The 18,027-nt window shown below is 43.2% G+C and overlaps 1 protein-coding gene and 1 non-coding gene across 3 annotated transcripts in view; both read left to right on the top strand.

The window, feature by feature from the left end:
• Window positions 1-11,783, top strand: part of TMEM72 (transmembrane protein 72) — a 30,073-nt gene extending 18,290 nt beyond the window's left edge. Inside the window, exons 2-5 of one of the 2 annotated variants that reach the window (XM_007516814.3) lie at window positions 924-990; window positions 2,478-2,549; window positions 4,029-4,168; window positions 5,504-11,783. In XM_007516814.3, coding sequence (XP_007516876.2) covers window positions 924-990; window positions 2,478-2,549; window positions 4,029-4,168; window positions 5,504-5,982 — 758 coding nt within the window. In that variant the 3' untranslated portion in view covers window positions 5,983-11,783. Of the gene's footprint in view, window positions 1-923; window positions 991-2,477; window positions 2,550-4,028; window positions 4,169-5,492 lie in introns of those variants that run through there. The other variant, XM_060191856.1, reaches the window with a different exon arrangement.
• LOC132542513 (U1 spliceosomal RNA) lies at window positions 1,550-1,713 on the top strand. Its single transcript, XR_009553520.1, has one exon. It is a non-coding gene; the product is annotated as a U1 spliceosomal RNA (small nuclear RNA).
• Window positions 11,784-18,027: the final 6,244 nt, after the last annotated feature.

Here is an 18,027-nt window from a genome sequence, read left to right as displayed (position 1 = left end):
GCCCAGTCCCCTTCTGTAGTTGGGAAGCTTCATGAGCAGTGACGCAGTACTGTAGGTGTCTCACCTTCTCTCTCCTTGCCACAGCCCATCCTCTCTTCCGGTATCATAATTTTAAAAAGGAAAAACTGGCTGTTAGAAATGGTGGATGTGTTGTGCAAATATCGAGTTCCAGTGATAACCCTGGTAGCAATAAAAAAAAAAAGGAGGGAGGGAGGGAGGGGGTGAAAAAGAGAGAGGAAGAGAGGAAGAAAAAGAAAATGAAACAAAAGAAGAGGAGAGAAAAAGAGGAGAGAAGAGGGGAGAGGAGGGGAGGGAAGGGAGGGGAGAGGAGGGGAGGGAAGGGAGGGGAGAGGAGGGGAGGGAAGGGAGGGGAGAGGAGGGGAGGGAAGGGAAAGTAAGGGGAGGAGAGGGAGGGGAAGGGAAAGGAAGGGAGAGGAGTGGAGGGGAAGGAGAAGGGAGGGAAGAAGAGAAGAGGGGAGGGAAGGAGAGGGGAGGGGAGGGAAGGAGAGGGGAGGAGAGGAGGGGAGAGGAGAGGAGGGGAGAGGTGAGGAGAGGAGAGGAGAGGAGAGGAGGGGAGGGGAGGGGAGGGGAGGGGAAAGGAGAGGGGAGGGGAGAGGAGAGGGGAGGGGAGAGGGGAGGGGAGGTGAGAGGGGAGGGGAGGTGGAGGTGGAGGTGGGGGGAGAGGGAGGGGAAGGGGGTAGGGGAAGAGGAGAAGAGAGGAGAGGAGAGGAGAGGAGAGGAGAGGAGAGGAGAGGAGAGGAGAGGAGAGGAGAGGAGAGGAGAGGAGAGAGGAGAGAGGAGAGAGGAGAGAGGAGGGGGGGGAGGAGAAACAGACACTACATGCATGGCCAAAGAGCCCTTCACAGGACAGTGCTGTGACTAGAGCACTGGGACCACTCTTCCCTTTCCCCTTTCCCCCTTAGTGTTGATCGGCGTGGGGACTGAGACATATCTCCAGGGGCAGTTCAAAAGCCTGGCTTTCTATCTGCTGTGAGTATGAGTGCATGTCCCCTTCTTAGTTGCATGCTCCACTCTAACTCACCCTATACCATCTGTTGAAACTAACCCAGTGCAGTGCCCCATTCCCCGTGCAAGCTCCATCCTAACCCAGAGGCAGAAGGGGTTAAAGGGCCAAGATATCCCTTGGTGTAGGTAGTGATTTAATCAAACCATACCATAAATCAACCATAGATCCTTCTATCTGCCAACACACCCACCTCCCCATCCACCCATCTATCTATACATCCATTTGTGGATACATCCATCCATCTAAACTTCTACTCATTTATATGCTCACTCATCTATACACCCATTGATCTTTTCATCTGTCCATCTATGCATCTGTCATCTTTCCATTCATCTATTTGTTCATTCATCCATTTATCTGTACATCTACTCATCTATCTACCCATTGATCTCTTCAATCCTTACTTAGCAAACTAACTGAGCTCTTATTTTAGATGGAAGGCAATAATCAGTTCAAATGAATATTTATAGAAGTTCATATAAGACTTGTTAAGGCATTGGTAAAAAAAAAAAATTGAGTCTTATACTTAACTGGCAGGGGAGATACAATGATCATGAAGGTGGTTTTCCCAGGGCGAGGCTTATCCATTGCCCCCCAGATGTGCTGACCCCTGTAATTTCCCCAAATGTGGGAAACTCGACTGCATATTTTGTGGTAGTGGGGGACTGCATTCGCACTCTCCCCTGAAAGAAAAAAAGTTAAGTTTGTAGGCCAATAAAACTTTCTGAAAAAATATCTAAGTTCCTTTTCTAAAGAATCTGATATATGAAGTCCGGAACTTCCACAGAAATCTATGGCTTTACAAAATCTCCAGGAGATTATGATTTGGAGAATCACAGGACCACTCTTAGAACATGAGAAAACTGTGAAACTTTCTGGTTTACAAGAAGTCTCATCAGAATCAGGTATCAGAAGGAGCCCTTAGGGTAACACCATGGTGGCAGAGTAAAGAAGCAGGTTTAGAGTTTTAAAGGTGCCTGTTCAGTTCCAGGGGCCCCTGAGGCAGAGGTCAAACTCCAGAGATAGGAGTGAGGCCAGAGATTACGTGAGTGATTTCAAGCATAATTCAGGAGTAAAATTAGCCTCCCTGGGACTGTTTGAATGAGAGGACACACACCCAGATAGTGGGGACCTATCTGGTGACAGTAGTGGAAAGATGTGACTGGCTGTGTCCACACTGGAGTTCTGGGGGTTAAAGAGGTCTTCCTGCCAGCTTGAAGTTCCCTTCTCACCTAGATCTAGGTTCCAGCCCCCATCCTTCTACCACCTAACACAGGCACCCAACAGCAAGGAACCAGGTGAATATTGGATGGGTGACAGGATAAGGTCAAACAAGAAACCTCCTGAACCATGTGTCTGTAGGAGATGCCCTGAAGACTGAGAAGACAGCTGTGGGAACATGATGGAGGGACCATAGAGCCATGGCTTCCCTCCCCTGTCTCCATTACAGGTTTATAGGAGTCGCCGTCTCCATGTGTGAAGGAGCCTACTTTGTGGCTCACCTGTTGACCTTTTGCTTCCAGTAAGTACCCTTTCACTGAAGCCCCTCCATCATCCTCAGTCCGAGACATTCCCAGATTTCCCAAGTGTGACTTCATGGTGATGCCTTCCTTGGTCCCAAAGCAACCAGGGATGTGGTTCCTACCCAAAACGCATGGAGCTGTGGTCAGCACGTGGGCTCAGGGGTTCACTTTCCTTACTCTCAGCCAGGAAAGTAGACTGATACATTTATTCAGGATCTGTTCTACCACCAGAATCCTTCTGCAGAGTCTAGTCCTGCACCCACCATCTGAGCCATCCACTGAGGGGGAAGGCCTTGCAGAAGCCCTAGCTGGAGTGAGCATAGCCAGTCTGAGAACTAATCCCACCTCCTATTGGGAACTGACCCCACTTCCTGCTGGAGCCTGAGCACAAGTCAGAGGCCACAAGCCTTGCTTGATTTATGGGGGGCAAGAGTCTAGACCCAGCAGGGCCATGGAGGCTGGTGCTTCCTGCCAAACAGTCTTCACTTCCTGGGAGCAGTCATCAGTCTCCTGGCCTTAAACAATTCAGAACCTAGACAGACCTCTATGTGGTCAGCAAAAAGAGCCAGGCCGCAAATTCATCAGTCTTGAAATCTTGCACCAGTGTCAGTCCTAAGCCTCCAGGTCCTCTCTCTTACTGGGGCATGCCACTATCCAGGGAGCCCTTCAACTTTTCCAAAGCCTGAAGGGGGAAACTGGCTTAAAAGCTGTTGTGCCCTGCTCTGCACTCGGGCCAGGAGCATCCAGGGTCAGCTCACAAAAAGAATGACCACCAGGGGGCACCAATGATCCATAACAGTGATAAGAAGGCTGAGGGCTAGGCAATCCAGCCATCACCACCAGACCCCAGTATTCCCCAAAGCTAACCACACAGGATGTAGTTGTGAGAGCTCTACTCCAGACAAATTCAGAAAGAAGAGGATGACTCTAAAGGCAAGCTTTTCTTCCTACAGAACTTAGGAAGACTTTGTAGCTTAATGTGTGGTCCCTGGACGCATGCCAGTTAAGTCAGAAGTCCCTTGGATTGATGCTATAAGTAAGGCTCAAAGAGCAGAGTGTTGTTGGATTCTAGCCCTCCCATCCATGGGACAGGGACCCTTGTGCAGTGCATGATTGGATGGCAGTTCCAGTCAGTTGTCTCCTGAGCTGGACCCCTTCTTTACTCCTCTGTAGAATTTCCAACAAGCTTTGCAAGTCTCCCATTCACCTTCTCATTGCAACATCCTGAGAGCAACATCCTGAGAGCTTAGATTTTCCTTCCTCTTGAGAGAGCTAGATAGCCACTAAGAAAAAGTATGGCTTCTGTAGAGTAACTCGGTGAGAATCCTGCAGTTTCCAGCCAGAGGCCACTGTACAAACATCACCACAGCAAGCCCTGATCCCAGCCTCCAACAGCCTTGTGTGTAGTTGGGGCTTTCCTGTTTTCATTCCCACTAGTGCTGGACTTCCTCTCACTTTCCTCCACCCCTTGCCCACAGGTGTCAGCCAGGTTCTCTGGTCCACAGAGCAAAGGAAAGGGCTCAATGGCTGGGCTGTTTCCAGAAGTTCCTGGCCTACATGCTGCTGTCTGTGGCCTGCTTCCTCCATCCTGTCCTGGTCTGGCACGTGACCATCCCAGGTAGGAACTGCAAGATGTCATGAAGGCTGGCAGCATCACAAGTGGGTACTGGTCTCTCTTTTCATAGGCCTGTGACACTGGTGCCTCCCACTAACCCTACTGTCCCCTCAGGCCTAGAATGTGAGGCAAGGGTATTATCCTCATGGTGATCAAGAGTTACTTTTAAAGTGCATCCTTAATGTAGGTGTCTAGACACACTATGTATAAAGGAATCAGGCCTTCCTTCCATTGCCTCTGTGTAATCTTAGAAAGTTCTTAGAAAGCAAAAGGTGGCCACTTCTTTCTGAAAACCATCAACATCTCCCCAAGACCTACCCATATTCTAACTCCTCAGCCTGATTTGGAAATCATATTTCTTTTGGAAGGAACCCAGAAGACCCTGGCACCCTCATTATCTCCTACCCTCCCTTTGATTGAATTTCTGACCCCAGAAGCTGCAACTTGATGCTCCTTCCTCCTGGTTTTTGTCCAGAAACTTTTTCTCCTTCCCTCATTCCTAACTTGGAAAAGTATGTCCCTGTTCCCTATTACCTAAAAGACCAGGAAGTCAATCACACTGGCAGATAGAATTGAAGAATAGAGTCTTTTCTTCATTCCTGTGATTTCTTTTACCCCACCAGTCAAAGTCTCCTCAGGCCACTTTGCATTGGGTCCCCAGTGAATCCCTAAAATGGTTTCAGCATGGCCAAAACCAGAGAGAGCCAGGACCTCTTGCTCCAGGAGTCCTTGAGTTTGGCAGGAAAAATATCTGCCTTTCCTGTTTCCTCTGAAGGGATAGAAAGTCCTGGAAGGAGATATAGAAAAGAAACTCTGAGCCTGACTGTAGAAAGGAATGCTGAATTAGTGGTCAGGAGGAGTAAAATTGTAATCTTTTCTGTGCTGATTGGGGAGGGTAAAGTGAAGAGGGTTCTCCTTTTCTGGGACTGAAAGAAAGTTCATCCCAGTAGTCAGGATGCAGTATTTAATAAAGAGTCTAAGTTTATTAAACTGATCCTTGGTTCATGTCCACCAGGTCCTACTGGGAGGGAAAGTGAATGTGGTTCTGGGAGACCAAGATAACACTAGCACTTGCTGTCAGTGAGGTTCAGGCATAGGGTCTCTGGGCCAGCTGTTAGGTCTGACCACACTACCATACGCACTGGCCACACTAGCCAGGCAGGTGTCAGGCCCAGCCCCTGAGTCTGATGTGGATGTATGAGGACAGGTGAGGGCTGGAGCACAGGAGGCCTGGGCAGAGCTGCATGGGGATGACGGTCCTTTAGAACAGCAGCATCAACAGTCCCTGACTTCTCTCTAGCACATGTGTAACATCCTAACCTCCCAGGTCTCTTCTAGGCTCTATGCTCATCATCACAGGCCTGGCCTACTTCCTGCTAAGCAAACGGAAGAAAAGCAAGGCTGCCCCAGAGGCTTTGGATCCCTCAGAACAGTACACTGATCCTTCCAGCAGTGCCGTGAGCACCACTGGCTCTGGGGACACTGAGCAAACCTACACCTTCAATGGGGCCCTCAGGGAGGGCCCAAGTTCTCTCTTTACCCACATGAAGAGCATCCTGAAGAGGAACAAGAAGCCCAGTGCCCTCCAACATCCAGACACCCTGACTGAACTGGCTCTGCAGCCAGCAGATGTACTGGCCAAGAAGAAACAGGTGCACTTCGAAGACAGAGTGGTCAGAATTGTCCCATCCCTCATCGAAGGCCTAGATGATGACGACAGTGAGCCAGAGGAGACCACCTCTGACACCACCCCCATCATTCCTCCTCCCCCAACTCCACTCTTTCTGTCTTCTCTCGCAGGCACTGGCCTCTTTTGAGTGGCTTATTCCAGCATTGAGACTCCACAGATCAGAGGAAATTGCTGAGTTTTTTGATGTGCCAGGGCTTTCCATGAGCCTCTTATGTCAAGTTTTCAAAGGGGTAGGTGGGGGCTCTACATCAAGTGATGTGACAGTTCTCACAAAGGCTTTGGAGAGCAGTACAAGTGATGTTCACACCATCTTAAAACCAGCATAGGTTCCTCTTTCCTGGACCCTGAGTGAGGAATTCATTGCACCTTCCCCCAGCAAGACTATGATCCCCCACTTTGCACAAGGCTGCCTCAATCCAAAGATTTCTCTTGCCCCAGAAGTAAGGCCCAGCTGTCAGTAAGGACTCTGTTTGGTCCATTTCATCTCTGAAATATTCCAGCCTTGAAGGCTCAGGAATGAATTAACTTGATCGTTAAGTGGGGGAGGAGGGCTCAAAATGAACATGGATCCTAAGCCCTAGCAAAGCTTGCTCAGGATGGACTGGCAAGATAAAGTTGTACTCCCTCACTGGTTGGGGTGGGGTAGCACTCAGCAGTGGGCCACATTCTCTGCATATTCTGAGGCTGGCATTAGGCAGCAGGAATCAGAGCCACTCAGGGAACAATACCACTCTGTGCTCCCTGCAGGGGAAGCCAGCCTAGATGGGCAATGATGCTCATTCCAGAAGCACTGCTGAGACGCCCTGCATCCCCAACATATGGCCTTTTTCAGGATTCCAAGTCAATGACCTAAGCTTAAAATCCTGAAAGCGACAACAATCTTAAGGGTCAATGACATTACAAAGGACACAGTGCCTACTGTGTGCAAGGACCTCAGAGACTGTGCCCTGGGGACTCACAGCACAGACAAGTGATTCTGTCACATGTAGGTGCCTGGGAGCAGAAGCAGTGACAAACATGTTTGTCCAAAATGAAAAGAGAGAGAGTGGGAGGAGGTAGAGTGAAGGGATGGGTACATTAGCTCTCTCTCAAGGGAGTGTGCACATGTGACAGTTGACCCAGAATGAACCAAGAAGTTTGAATCAGACATTCCTTAGTTAAGGGATTTTTTTTTTTTAAATCAGATCACTACTCAGCTCTGGCTTATGGTGATACAGGGGATTGAATTTAGTTAATGAATTTGTAACACAGTTTTTGTTTCAAATAAGGAGGACCAAGATGTCTATGGGTCTTTGACTCATAGAGCTGTTGTAAGGAAGAGCAGACAATCTCAGTTGATGAGAGACTTTTTACAAGAAATAGTTGCATTGCTTCCCAGTCAGTGCGTTTGAAAACACCAGGGTTCTATGGAGCAAGCGACACATCCACCACTCCTGATAGTCACGTTTTTTAATTTTTTCTTTTACTTTCTTTCTTTTTTCTTTTCTTTCTTTCTTTCTTTCTTTTTCTTTTTCTTTTTTTTTTTTTTTTTTTTTTGCATTTCTTTGATAGGACAGAGAAAAATTGAGAAAGGAAAGAGAAAAAGACAGGCATCTGGAGCACTGCTTCCACTACTTGTGAAGCTTCCCCAGGTGGAGACTGGAGGCTTGAACCCAGATATTGCACATGTTGACATGAGCAATCAACTGGGTATGCCACTGCTCACTGCCTAGTCTTCAAGAAGCATATGCTTTAAAGTATGGTGTAGGAGTATACAAGTGTATTGTTTTTTCCCATGGCTACTTTTCCAATATCCCCTACTGGAAGAACAGCCTATCAGAAGCTAGATCATTTTAGTTCCTCAATGTGATAGACATTCAAAGTAAGCAGACATCCTCCTACAATACTCCAGTTCTTAAAAACAAATGAGAAACACATATAAGCACATTTTCATAAACTTTTCATGGTTGAAATGATTTTTCATTTTCCATACAGGAAGGGCCACAGAGTCTGATATTCTACAACTGTAGAGAGAAAGTAATAATAGGAAATGTGGAGTAAGTGGGGATTCTACCCAATACTAAGTGAATCAGATGTCCTGGAATGGCCCCTGTGCACAGAAAGAGCATTAAAGTGGAGGGACCAAGGATTCTGTGCTTGTCCTGTCAAGAAGGCAGATATGACAGAAATAGATATCCTCACTTACTGGAGCAAACAGCTGGTGGATGCCAACATCTAAAGAAGCAAACTTAAAAGTGCAAAGTCAGAGCTCTCAGGCTCTACTGAATAAGCACTTTTGTAGAACCAAGTGCTGGAACATTGTTTGAGATGTGGTTTTATTTGTTTGTCTGTTTCCTTTTCCATCATGGTTATCACTGGGGCTCAGTTCCAGCACTACAAATCCACCATTTCCAATAGCGATTTTTTCTTTCTTCTTTTTTCTTTTATTTGCTAAGACAGTGAGAAATTGAAAAGGGAGGAGTGATAAAGAGGGAGAGAGCAAGATGTGTTTCACAGCTCATGAAGGATCCCGCCCTGCTGGTGGGGAGCGGGGGCTTGAGCCCGGTTCCTTGCTCATGGTAAAATGGGGATGTGTCTTAAGGTTGAGTTGCACCTGAAGCTCCAGATGATAAACAATGTGCCAATGTTACCAAGATATCTAGACTTCCTGGTTGCTTCTTCACTTTATCAGTAACAGGAGAGTCTGCTGGGTAAGAACCACTGGAGACTGTGATGATTATGATCTTATCTGGGGGAGCAAAGTAAAACTATCAAATGCTCTCATTGCTGGAAGAAAGTGGGATAGATCATTAGATAAGAGTCTTCAGCTATGTCAGCAGACCAGGCAAGAAAGCAGTGCCTCTTCATAAGCAAATGAATACCATGGTATCTCTACATGATTTTCAGCCTGAAACATTCTACAATCACATCACTGTGCTTAGCTTTTCCTGCAGAGCTGCTACTGTAGTCTTTATCATTGTTGAAAAACAAAGACTGGACAGTCTGATTCTCTTGTACCCTGTCTGAGTTAAAACAAACAAACACAAAACTAAGTATTTTTTTTAAGTGTTGCCTGGAGAAATTAAAAAACAGAAAGGGAATAAGACTTGGGGTTATTTGTACAACTGACATGCTGATTGATGTTGGCCACTCTTCACCACCACTCTCGTCGCGCGTTCTCCTATTAAATGGAAAGAACAGTAATTCCAGTAATTCTTTCATAGTTGGTTCAATAACTTACTTAAGAAAGATGGGGGAAGTGCTTTTCACCTTGCACACCACCCAGGTCAGAGTGTATGTTCCCATTTCTATAATGGGTGTCATCATGATGAAGCTCCCAAAATTAGGAAGCACTTGAAGCAACACCACAAAATGTAGTCTCTGAGGCCAGACTAACACAGGTTCAAGAGTCCATTTCCCATTTCCAGGTTCTAGTTCATGAGTCTGGAGAAGATGCAACCACCATCTTCCTTCTTAGAGTCACAAGAGATCCCCAGTCAGGAGGAGAAACACCCTGAGGCCACCCAGTCTGTCCTTTCTTTTCCTTAAGTCCTAAGTGTTTAAGTTTTCATGTATGTTTATTAATACATATCTCACATGCCATAAAATTCAATTTATGGTGTACAATTAAGTGGGGTTTGGTATATTGATTATCCAAGTTCATAATATTTTCATAAACAATACTAGCTACCCATGGCCAGTTGCCCCACACACCCTCTACATCTATTAACCTATTTTTCTGTCTTTCTGAGTTCTCTGTTATGGACAATTCATAAAAATGAATTATGTTATCTGAAGTCTTTGTGACTCATTTTGTTCAGCTAGGTATAACATTTTCAAAGTTTATCTCGGTATTACAACATGTGATTTTCCTGCACTCCTTTACATGGCTGAATAATATTTCATTATACAGATATATAATATGGTGTTTGTTTACTCATCTGTTAATAGACATTTGGCTTCTTTCCACTTTGTGACTGTTGTTAATACTACTCAGTGAATATTCATGTACAAGTTCAAGGGATGGCCTATTTTCATTGTTTAATTTTTATTACCTTTATTTATTTATTGAATGCAAACAGTCAGAAATTGAGAACAAAGGGGAAGAAAGAGAGGAAGAGAAATGGAGAGACACCTGCAGCACTGCTCCACAACTCACAAAGCTTTCCCCCAGGTGGGTGGGGACTAGGGGCTCAAACCCAAGTCTTTGCATATTGTAACATGTGTACCACCAGTGGGCCCCCTGACATATTTTCCTTTTCCTTAGGTATATAAGCCTGCAATATATATTAGGTATATATATATATTAGGTATATTTGCTACATCAAATGTTTGACTTCTTGAGAAACTGCTAGTGTTTTTCAAAGTGACTACCCATATTCTCCCCAACAATGTATGAGAAGTCTGGTTTCTCTGCACCCTCAAAAGCACTCATTATATTTTTGAATGTTGTCATCTACTCATCAGACTTTTAATGTCTTGCTATGACTGATCATGTGGAGCCTTTTTAAATTTTTTTTTTACTTATAAAAAGGAAACACTGGCATAAGAATGGTACAACTCCACACAATTCCCACCACCAGAACTTCATATTGAATTCCCTCCCCTGATAGCTTTCCTATTCTTTATCCCTCTGGAAGTATGGATCCAGGGTCATTGTGGGATGCAGAAGGTGGGAGGTCTGACTTCTGTAATTACTTCCCCGCTGAACCTGTGTTGACAGGTCAATTAATACTCCCAGCCTGTCTCTCTTTTTCCCTAGTGGGGCTTTTGATCATTGTCTAATCTTATTTTGATAAGTGTATATGTGAATGCTTTGGCAGGTTTATTTTTTATTGACTCGCCTGACTTTTTATTTTTAGTTGTAGTATGATGCCCTTGCCTTCTATGAAATTTGCAAATAATTTCCTCCCATTATATGGGCTAACTTTTTCATTTCTTGATTACTTCTTTTGAAGCATAAATATTCTTTGTTGTTGAAGTATAATTTATCTTATTGCTTATTCTCGTAATCAAATCTCAGAGGCGTTTGTCAAGTCAACCATGCTAGACACTGACTGCAGAATTCGTATTCATCTTAAAGGTGAAATTGTTCACTCTTTGCCAACTTTCCCCTTTTTCTCTCTCACTCCTCAGCCCATGGAGACTACTTTTTTTACTCCTTTCACTCTCTGTTCACATGTTCAACTTAAAAAAAAAAGAACTATGTATAAGTAAGAGTGCACAGTTTGTTTGTTTGTTTGTTTGTTTGTTTTTAGATAGTGCCATACAGAGAGAAGATAAAATAGACTAAAGCACCAAAGTTTCCTTCCATGAGGTAAAGACTCAAACCTGAGTCAGGCACATGGCAAAGCAGCATAGTATCCAAGTGAACTATTTTCTCAGTCAGTTTTTGTTTCTCTTACTTATTCTCCTCAGTATAGTGTCCACAAAGTCTATCTATGTTATCTCCGATAGCAGGACTTCTTTCTTTTAACATATTACACACACACACACACACACACACACACACACACACACACCACACACGAAATACATGTCACATTGTCTCTATTCATCCGTGGACAAGCACTTAGGTTTTTTTCTATTTCTTAGCAGAACAGAAGCTTCCTCCAGTACAGTGGAGGCCAGGATCTAACCTGGACTGTACTCATGATAAAGTTTGTACAATATCCAGGTGAGATATGTTATCAACCCCTTAGTTTTGCTTTTAATACCAAATTCAAGAAAAATCATTACAAAGACCAATGTGAATAGGTCCATACATTTTCTTCTTGAAATTTTATGCTTTCAGTGTTTGTTGTTTAAGTGTTTAATCTATTGGAGTTAATAGTTTAAGATACCAGTCCTATTTTCTTAGTTATTACAGAACTACTTATTTAAAAAATGATAATTTCTTTGTTGTATATTGTTGAATTCTTTGTTAAAAATAAATTAATTATGTGTGCATTGTTGTTAAAATTCGGAGGCTCCAGCTGGCCGGGCTTGCTTCACGGGCGGGTAACAGAGACGCGGAGACAATGGCCGGGCAGGGAAGCTGTATTTCTTTATTCAGGAACAACGATTCATAAACTAAACCAAACTAATCACCAAACAGAACTCTGCTGTCTCTTTGCGGTGGCGCAAGCACTCTCTCTAACTCTGGAACTCAGGAACTCTGGCGGGGTTCCTTGGGGCGGGGCCAAGCATGCCGCGAAACTAACTGGACTGATCCAATTCTCTTGGTGGGGGAGAACTAGAACAACCCAATGTAAAGCATACAACAGTGCATATATTGGGCACGGGCTCTTTATTCTGTTCCCTTTATGAATATATCTGTCTTTATGTCTATACTATATTGTTTTGACTACCACAACTTTATAATATAATTTGAAATCAGGATGTAGAATGCCTCTGAACTAATTTGTCAGTTGTAATGTTTTAACAGATTCTTTGTTATTATCTACAAATAACATTGTAAAATGTGTAAATAAAGATAGCTTTACTTTTTATCTTCAAATCTGTAAGACTTTTGTCCACACATGCAGCACCACCTCACCGCTCATGAAACATCCCATTCTGCAGGTGAGAACTGGAGGCTTGAACCTCCAGTAGATTCCCAGTATGAGCTTGAGAATTGTTTTCTTCTATTTCCAGTTAGTTAAGTAGTTGTAACACAAAGTATCACTGGACTCTATCAAAGCTTTTTTTTTTTCTGTCTTTTGAGATGATCATCCATCACTGTTATACTTTATTCTGTCAAAACAGCTTATTAAATTCATCAATTTTCTTTTTAAAATAATATTTTTTTTCTATTTTACTTGATAGAACACAGAGGGGGAAAGATAAACACCTACAAACCATTCATGAAGCTTCTTCACTGCAGGTGGAGAGTGGGGGCTCAAACCCAGGTCCTTCTGCATAGTTATGTGTGCACTTAATCAGGTATGCCCCGACTCGGCCCCTATCAATTTTCAGATGTTTAACCAACCATGTTTTCATCAGGTAAATTTTATTTGCTCATAATGTATAATCCTTTTATATGTTGCTGCATTATGTTTTACATTTCCCTACATGTATTGAGGATTTTTTTGTATTTATATTTATAAGGGAGATTGATCTGCATTTTTCTGTTTTTGTGATATTTTTCTCTTGTGTTGGTATCAGAGTAATACTGATCTCTTAGGATGAGTTAAGTGCTCCTTCTGCTTTGATTTTCTAAAAGCCTTTGTGAAAGATAGATGTTGTATCTCCTTCACATTTTGATAGAATTCACCCCTGAAGTTATTTGAGTCTGGGCCTAATTCAGACTTGATACATGGACTTCTCCACATTCTGTTAAAAAGTAAGCAAGTGTCCTTCATTTCTACAACCTGATTTCTCCTGGGCAGAACCTCTGCAATACCATATAGCATTAAGTGATGGGAGAAATGTTGGGAATGCCTTGCATTTTGGCTTTAAATGTGAGTGAGGCTGGACCAAGTGGGCATGGTGAGATGACATTACCAGCATATCAAAGAAGTATAGCATAGGAAGTAAACTCATGAGGAATTATGGGAGCTAAAAATTATTTAAGGGTCTTTTTGCCCTTTGCCTTTCTCCTCTTTTTTTGTTGCACTCTGCTTGCATTTCACCTGATCATCTAGTCTTCTCCCAGGACTTGCACGTAATGAAGATGAACAAAACATTGATGAACTTTAAAGACTCTAATAGCTCTTGCTGGCTACATTTTTCTCTCTTGCTTATTTTTCCCCATCACATTTTTTTTATGTACTTAATAAACCTGCCGCTTTTATAAATTCCAACAAAAGCACCCCAGTAATTTTTACCTTTTCTATAGAGAACCTCAGCTTTCTGAGTCTAGAGAGATAGCATAATGGTTATGTAAAATACTTTCATGTCTAAGGTTCCCAGGTCCCAGATTCAATCCCCAGCACCACCATAAGTCAGAGCTAAGCAGAGCTCTAGCTTCTTTCTCTCTCTCCTACCTCTTTGTATCTCTCTCTCATTACAATAAAATTAAAAGAAAAAAACAAATATTTTAGTGTGATCCAGAAGGTGGTACAGTGGATAAAGCATTGGATTCTCAAGCATGATGTCCTGAATGTGATGCCCAGCAGCACATGTACCAGTGATGTCTGGTTCTTTCTCCCCTGTCTTTCTCATTAATAAATAAATAAAGTTGAGATGGGGCAGTGGGGGGGGGGGGTACCAGCTTCCCCAGAGTGACGCTTCTGCTCTACCTGTAGACAATGTGATAGAAGACTCTGGGATTCTCAGTTTGCTCCTTCCAGCAAAGAGTCTCTATCTTAGGAGTGAACTGGGGTAGGATATTGATAACCTCAACCTTCTGTGCCTGGAAATTTGTATGAGTTGGAACTCAGTGGTTAGGCCCCGGTCATACCAGTCATGAAATTTCTCAATATTTCTACACTGCATAATCTTGGAGGATGATAAATACCAGCATCTTGCCCAACTTGGGGCACAACCATGTACAAAAAGTAGGAGGTGGAGAAAGAAGAAGCCCCTGTCTGGAATAAAGTGCCTGGAGAAGAGATTCCATGAGATAGAACTAAGAAAAATTAATAAAATAATTGTTGGAGGCCAGGAGGTAGTGTACCTAGTAGAGCATAAGTATTATAATGCTCAAGGACTCAGGTTCAAGCCCCATCCCCACTGTAAAGGGGGAAGTTTCACCAGCAGTGAAGCAGCACCACAGGCATCTCTCTTACTTGCTTTCTCCACCTATCTCCCTCTTCTCTCAATTTATTACAGTCCCAAATAAACAAATACATTATCTTTAAAAGAAAATCATGGTTTAGGGGGTGGTTAAGCATACATAGTACTAAACACAAGGACCCACACAAGTATTCTGGTTCAAGCCCCCTGCCCACCTGCTGGGGGCTCACTTCAGAAGTGGTCAAGCAGGTCTGCAGGTTTCTTCCTCTCTTCCTCTCTATCCCACCCCCTTCAATTTCTCTTTGTTCTATCCTTTAAAATGGGGGTGTGTGGTCATCAGGAGCAGTGGAGTCATAGTGCCAGCATCTGCTACCAAGCCCCAACAAATAACCCTGGAGGCAAAAAAACAAGACAAAACAAAACAAAGCAAAAACAAACAACAACATAAAAAAAACATGGTTTAAATGGGTGAGAGCCTCACTGTTCTTACCAAGACTTAATCAGAGTGTTTTTTTGTTTTTTTTTGGTAACTGTTCATTTGTGGTATAGTATTAGGGCAATTTTCAGTATGTATATATATGATTTTATCTGGTTAACTAACTGCTCTGTTGAGAAGGTGCTCTATTCAGAAGTCTTCTTATTCTTTTTTTTTATCATGACCATGAAAAATTGGAGTACATATATAAGAAATCTGACTGTGAGGTACACAAGACCTAGGCTTGAGCCTTAACTCTACTCCTCACCAGTCTTGCAGCCAGAGCTCACATAACTCATCTAGCTTTCACTCCCCCATTTGTAAAGATGAGATAATAGTGGCACCTACTTCTAAGAAATGCCTCAGTAATTGATGATATAAATGAAGTATAGCACCCACTTGCTGACAGCCCCTGGGCTCTGTTCAGTGTTCCCTTTCTAAATAGGGACACCTATAGCCACTCAAGAATCATTTGCCTACTCCTTAGTTACATCTACTGGAGTGTAACTCTCTGCAGGCTACACTTTACTTTCCTCATAGTCTTACTGCTTTCAGCTCATGTGGAGCCAGAACCTGACAATGACATGTTTGTCCCAGAAATAAACTTGAACATATTTTCCTGGAAATCTACCCACCCCACACCTCACTTATCTCTTTAAGAAAACTTTCCTTTAAGGAAACATATTCTACTGTCCCATTACATGTTTCCACAAAAATGTAACTTTTCTCTGCAAACTGGTCAGTCATCCAGTCTTCAAAGGCTGGAGTTCAGAGTTGCTATCTACTTGGAAACAGTCAACTGTTTAAACACCTGCAGAAGGGAGAGGAAAGGGTAATATTCTTGGGAGATAGGGGATTGTTCAGATAGGGGACTACTTGCATAGGGGCTGTTCTCTAAGGGACCTTCCTGGCTGGTTGTTGAATTGTTATCCTAAGTATAAGGAAGAACTGATAAGACCTTTGCGCAGGGAGAAGATGAACTAAGAGGACCCAAGTTTCATTTAAGTAAAACATTGTGTTCCAAGTTTTACAGTGCAATTGGCTTCATAAAAAGAAGCCAAGAAGCCAGGAGTATAGCCCCCTCTTGATTCTGTTGAGATTGGGGGGTTGGGTCATTTTTCATATGTAACCCAACAAATGAGGTCATCTCTAAAGGTTCTGCCAACTCCAAACCTCAGGGAGACCCAGTTGAACAAATTAACAGGGAGCATTTGACCATGATTTAGAGCAGGCACAAGGAAAATCCAGTACTGAGTCTAAAGATAGGCTGTGTGAGACTTTGAGATTATTTTGCAGGATGAGTTTGTGGGAAATCTGCACAGTCCCTGAGGACTGTGCCTGGGAAAGTAGGGGGCATTAGGGTTAGAGAAATACACTGGGAATATACTGGGACAAGAGCAAGAACGCACTCAGTGGAATGTTTACTACCTAATGGATATTGAGAATCTCAGCGAGTCTCAGATCAAATTGCTATTTGCTTGTTTGTTTTCCAGTGCTAGGCCTCACACATGCTCAATTTTATTGTTCCCAGGATGATATTTCCCATCTCAGAGAAAGATACAAAAATAGAGAGATACCACAACACCCAGGGAGCTTCCCCATAGGACTATGCATGGTACTCCCATGTGGTATTGCAGATAAGTCAACCAAAAAAAAAGGGAAACAATAACTGTGTTGATTTGTTTGTCTCTAGTCAGCTGCATTTTATCTGCGACTGCTTATGACCCAGATTTGGGGGATGGGGTTGGGATGGAATGAAGCTGTCACCAGCTCACTGTCACTTCAGTTCCTAGTTTCCAGGAAACTGTTTTCAGGGCCCATGTCTAACGTTCCTCTTTTCAGAGAGGAACTTTTTTTTTTTTCATTTAGAGAAAAGGTTACTTAGATAAAAGGTTGCTAGGGACAAGAGTTGATTTAAATTACTAATTCATTAAACACTTATTGGTGGAGGTGGGCCAGGAACCACATAAGGAGCTGAGCAGGATGAGTGAGTCAGGTAGGCTGCTGGACCCTAAGCATGGTGCATGGCTGACACAAGGAAATATTCTTCATAGGTGTAACAAACTTGGAAACAAGTTGGCATGAGAGATGTATCTAGAGGAAAATCTAGTAAAGCAAATATATGTTGAGCTTCCAATTAAGACAAATAATATTACTAGGTACATAATAGGTTTTCCTGGTGCAAAGGAAATTCATCAAAGTCTAAGCCAGCAGGTGTGGTTCCACACATAACAAAATTTTCTGTAGAGCAGAAATACTATAAGGTAAGTGGTCCTACCCAACAATAATAGTAACAAGCAATAGAATTGAAACTTGAGGAAATGCTGGGTATTGGTTACTTTGCTAGCTCCATCTTCACAATCTTCACAGGCTGTGAAGGAAAGACGGGTAACTATAACACAGACCTCAGTATGTAGTATGTAGTATATAGCTGGTGCTAACAACCAATAGACCATTTTGCATTTCAGACATCCATGATTTTTTTTTCTTCAGGGTTAGATCTGGGATTCAGGGAGTACATGCTGTATTATTTCCTGATGACCTGTTGTGTTTGTTTTTCTTTCTTTCTTTCTTGTAGATTATGAGAAGTAGAGATACAGGTAGGAGAGAAAGAGTGGGAGAGAGAGAGACATAGAGACAGAGAGGAGAAACATCTATGCTCCACTGCTTGTGAAGCTTCCTCTGTGTAGATAGGGACCAGGGACTTGAACCCAGGTTCTCATGTATGGTAACATGTGCACCCTACCAGGTAAGTCACCACCCAGTTCCTCTTTGTACTCTTAATGCCATCAGGAGAAATAGGCATCACCAACTGAAGGCTTAACCACATCACCATCTCCCTACCTAACACTGCCCCTCATCCTTTGAATAAAAAGGGCATTGATTAGATGAACTAGTGTTCCCTTCAACTAAGTCCTTTTGGACTAGGGAGTGGCTAGAGAAGAGGAAATGGGGCAGAGTTAGATAAAGAAAGTAAGAGGTTGTGAAGAACCAGCTCAGACGGGACAAGGTAGAAGACCAACTCCCAGCTTTGATGGTGACTGTTCATACTTGACTATC

This window comes from Erinaceus europaeus, chromosome 1 (assembly GCF_950295315.1).
Source record: "Erinaceus europaeus chromosome 1, mEriEur2.1, whole genome shotgun sequence".
NCBI lineage: Eukaryota > Metazoa > Chordata > Mammalia > Eulipotyphla > Erinaceidae > Erinaceus > Erinaceus europaeus.
This window is presented reverse-complemented; position numbering and strand designations above follow the sequence as displayed.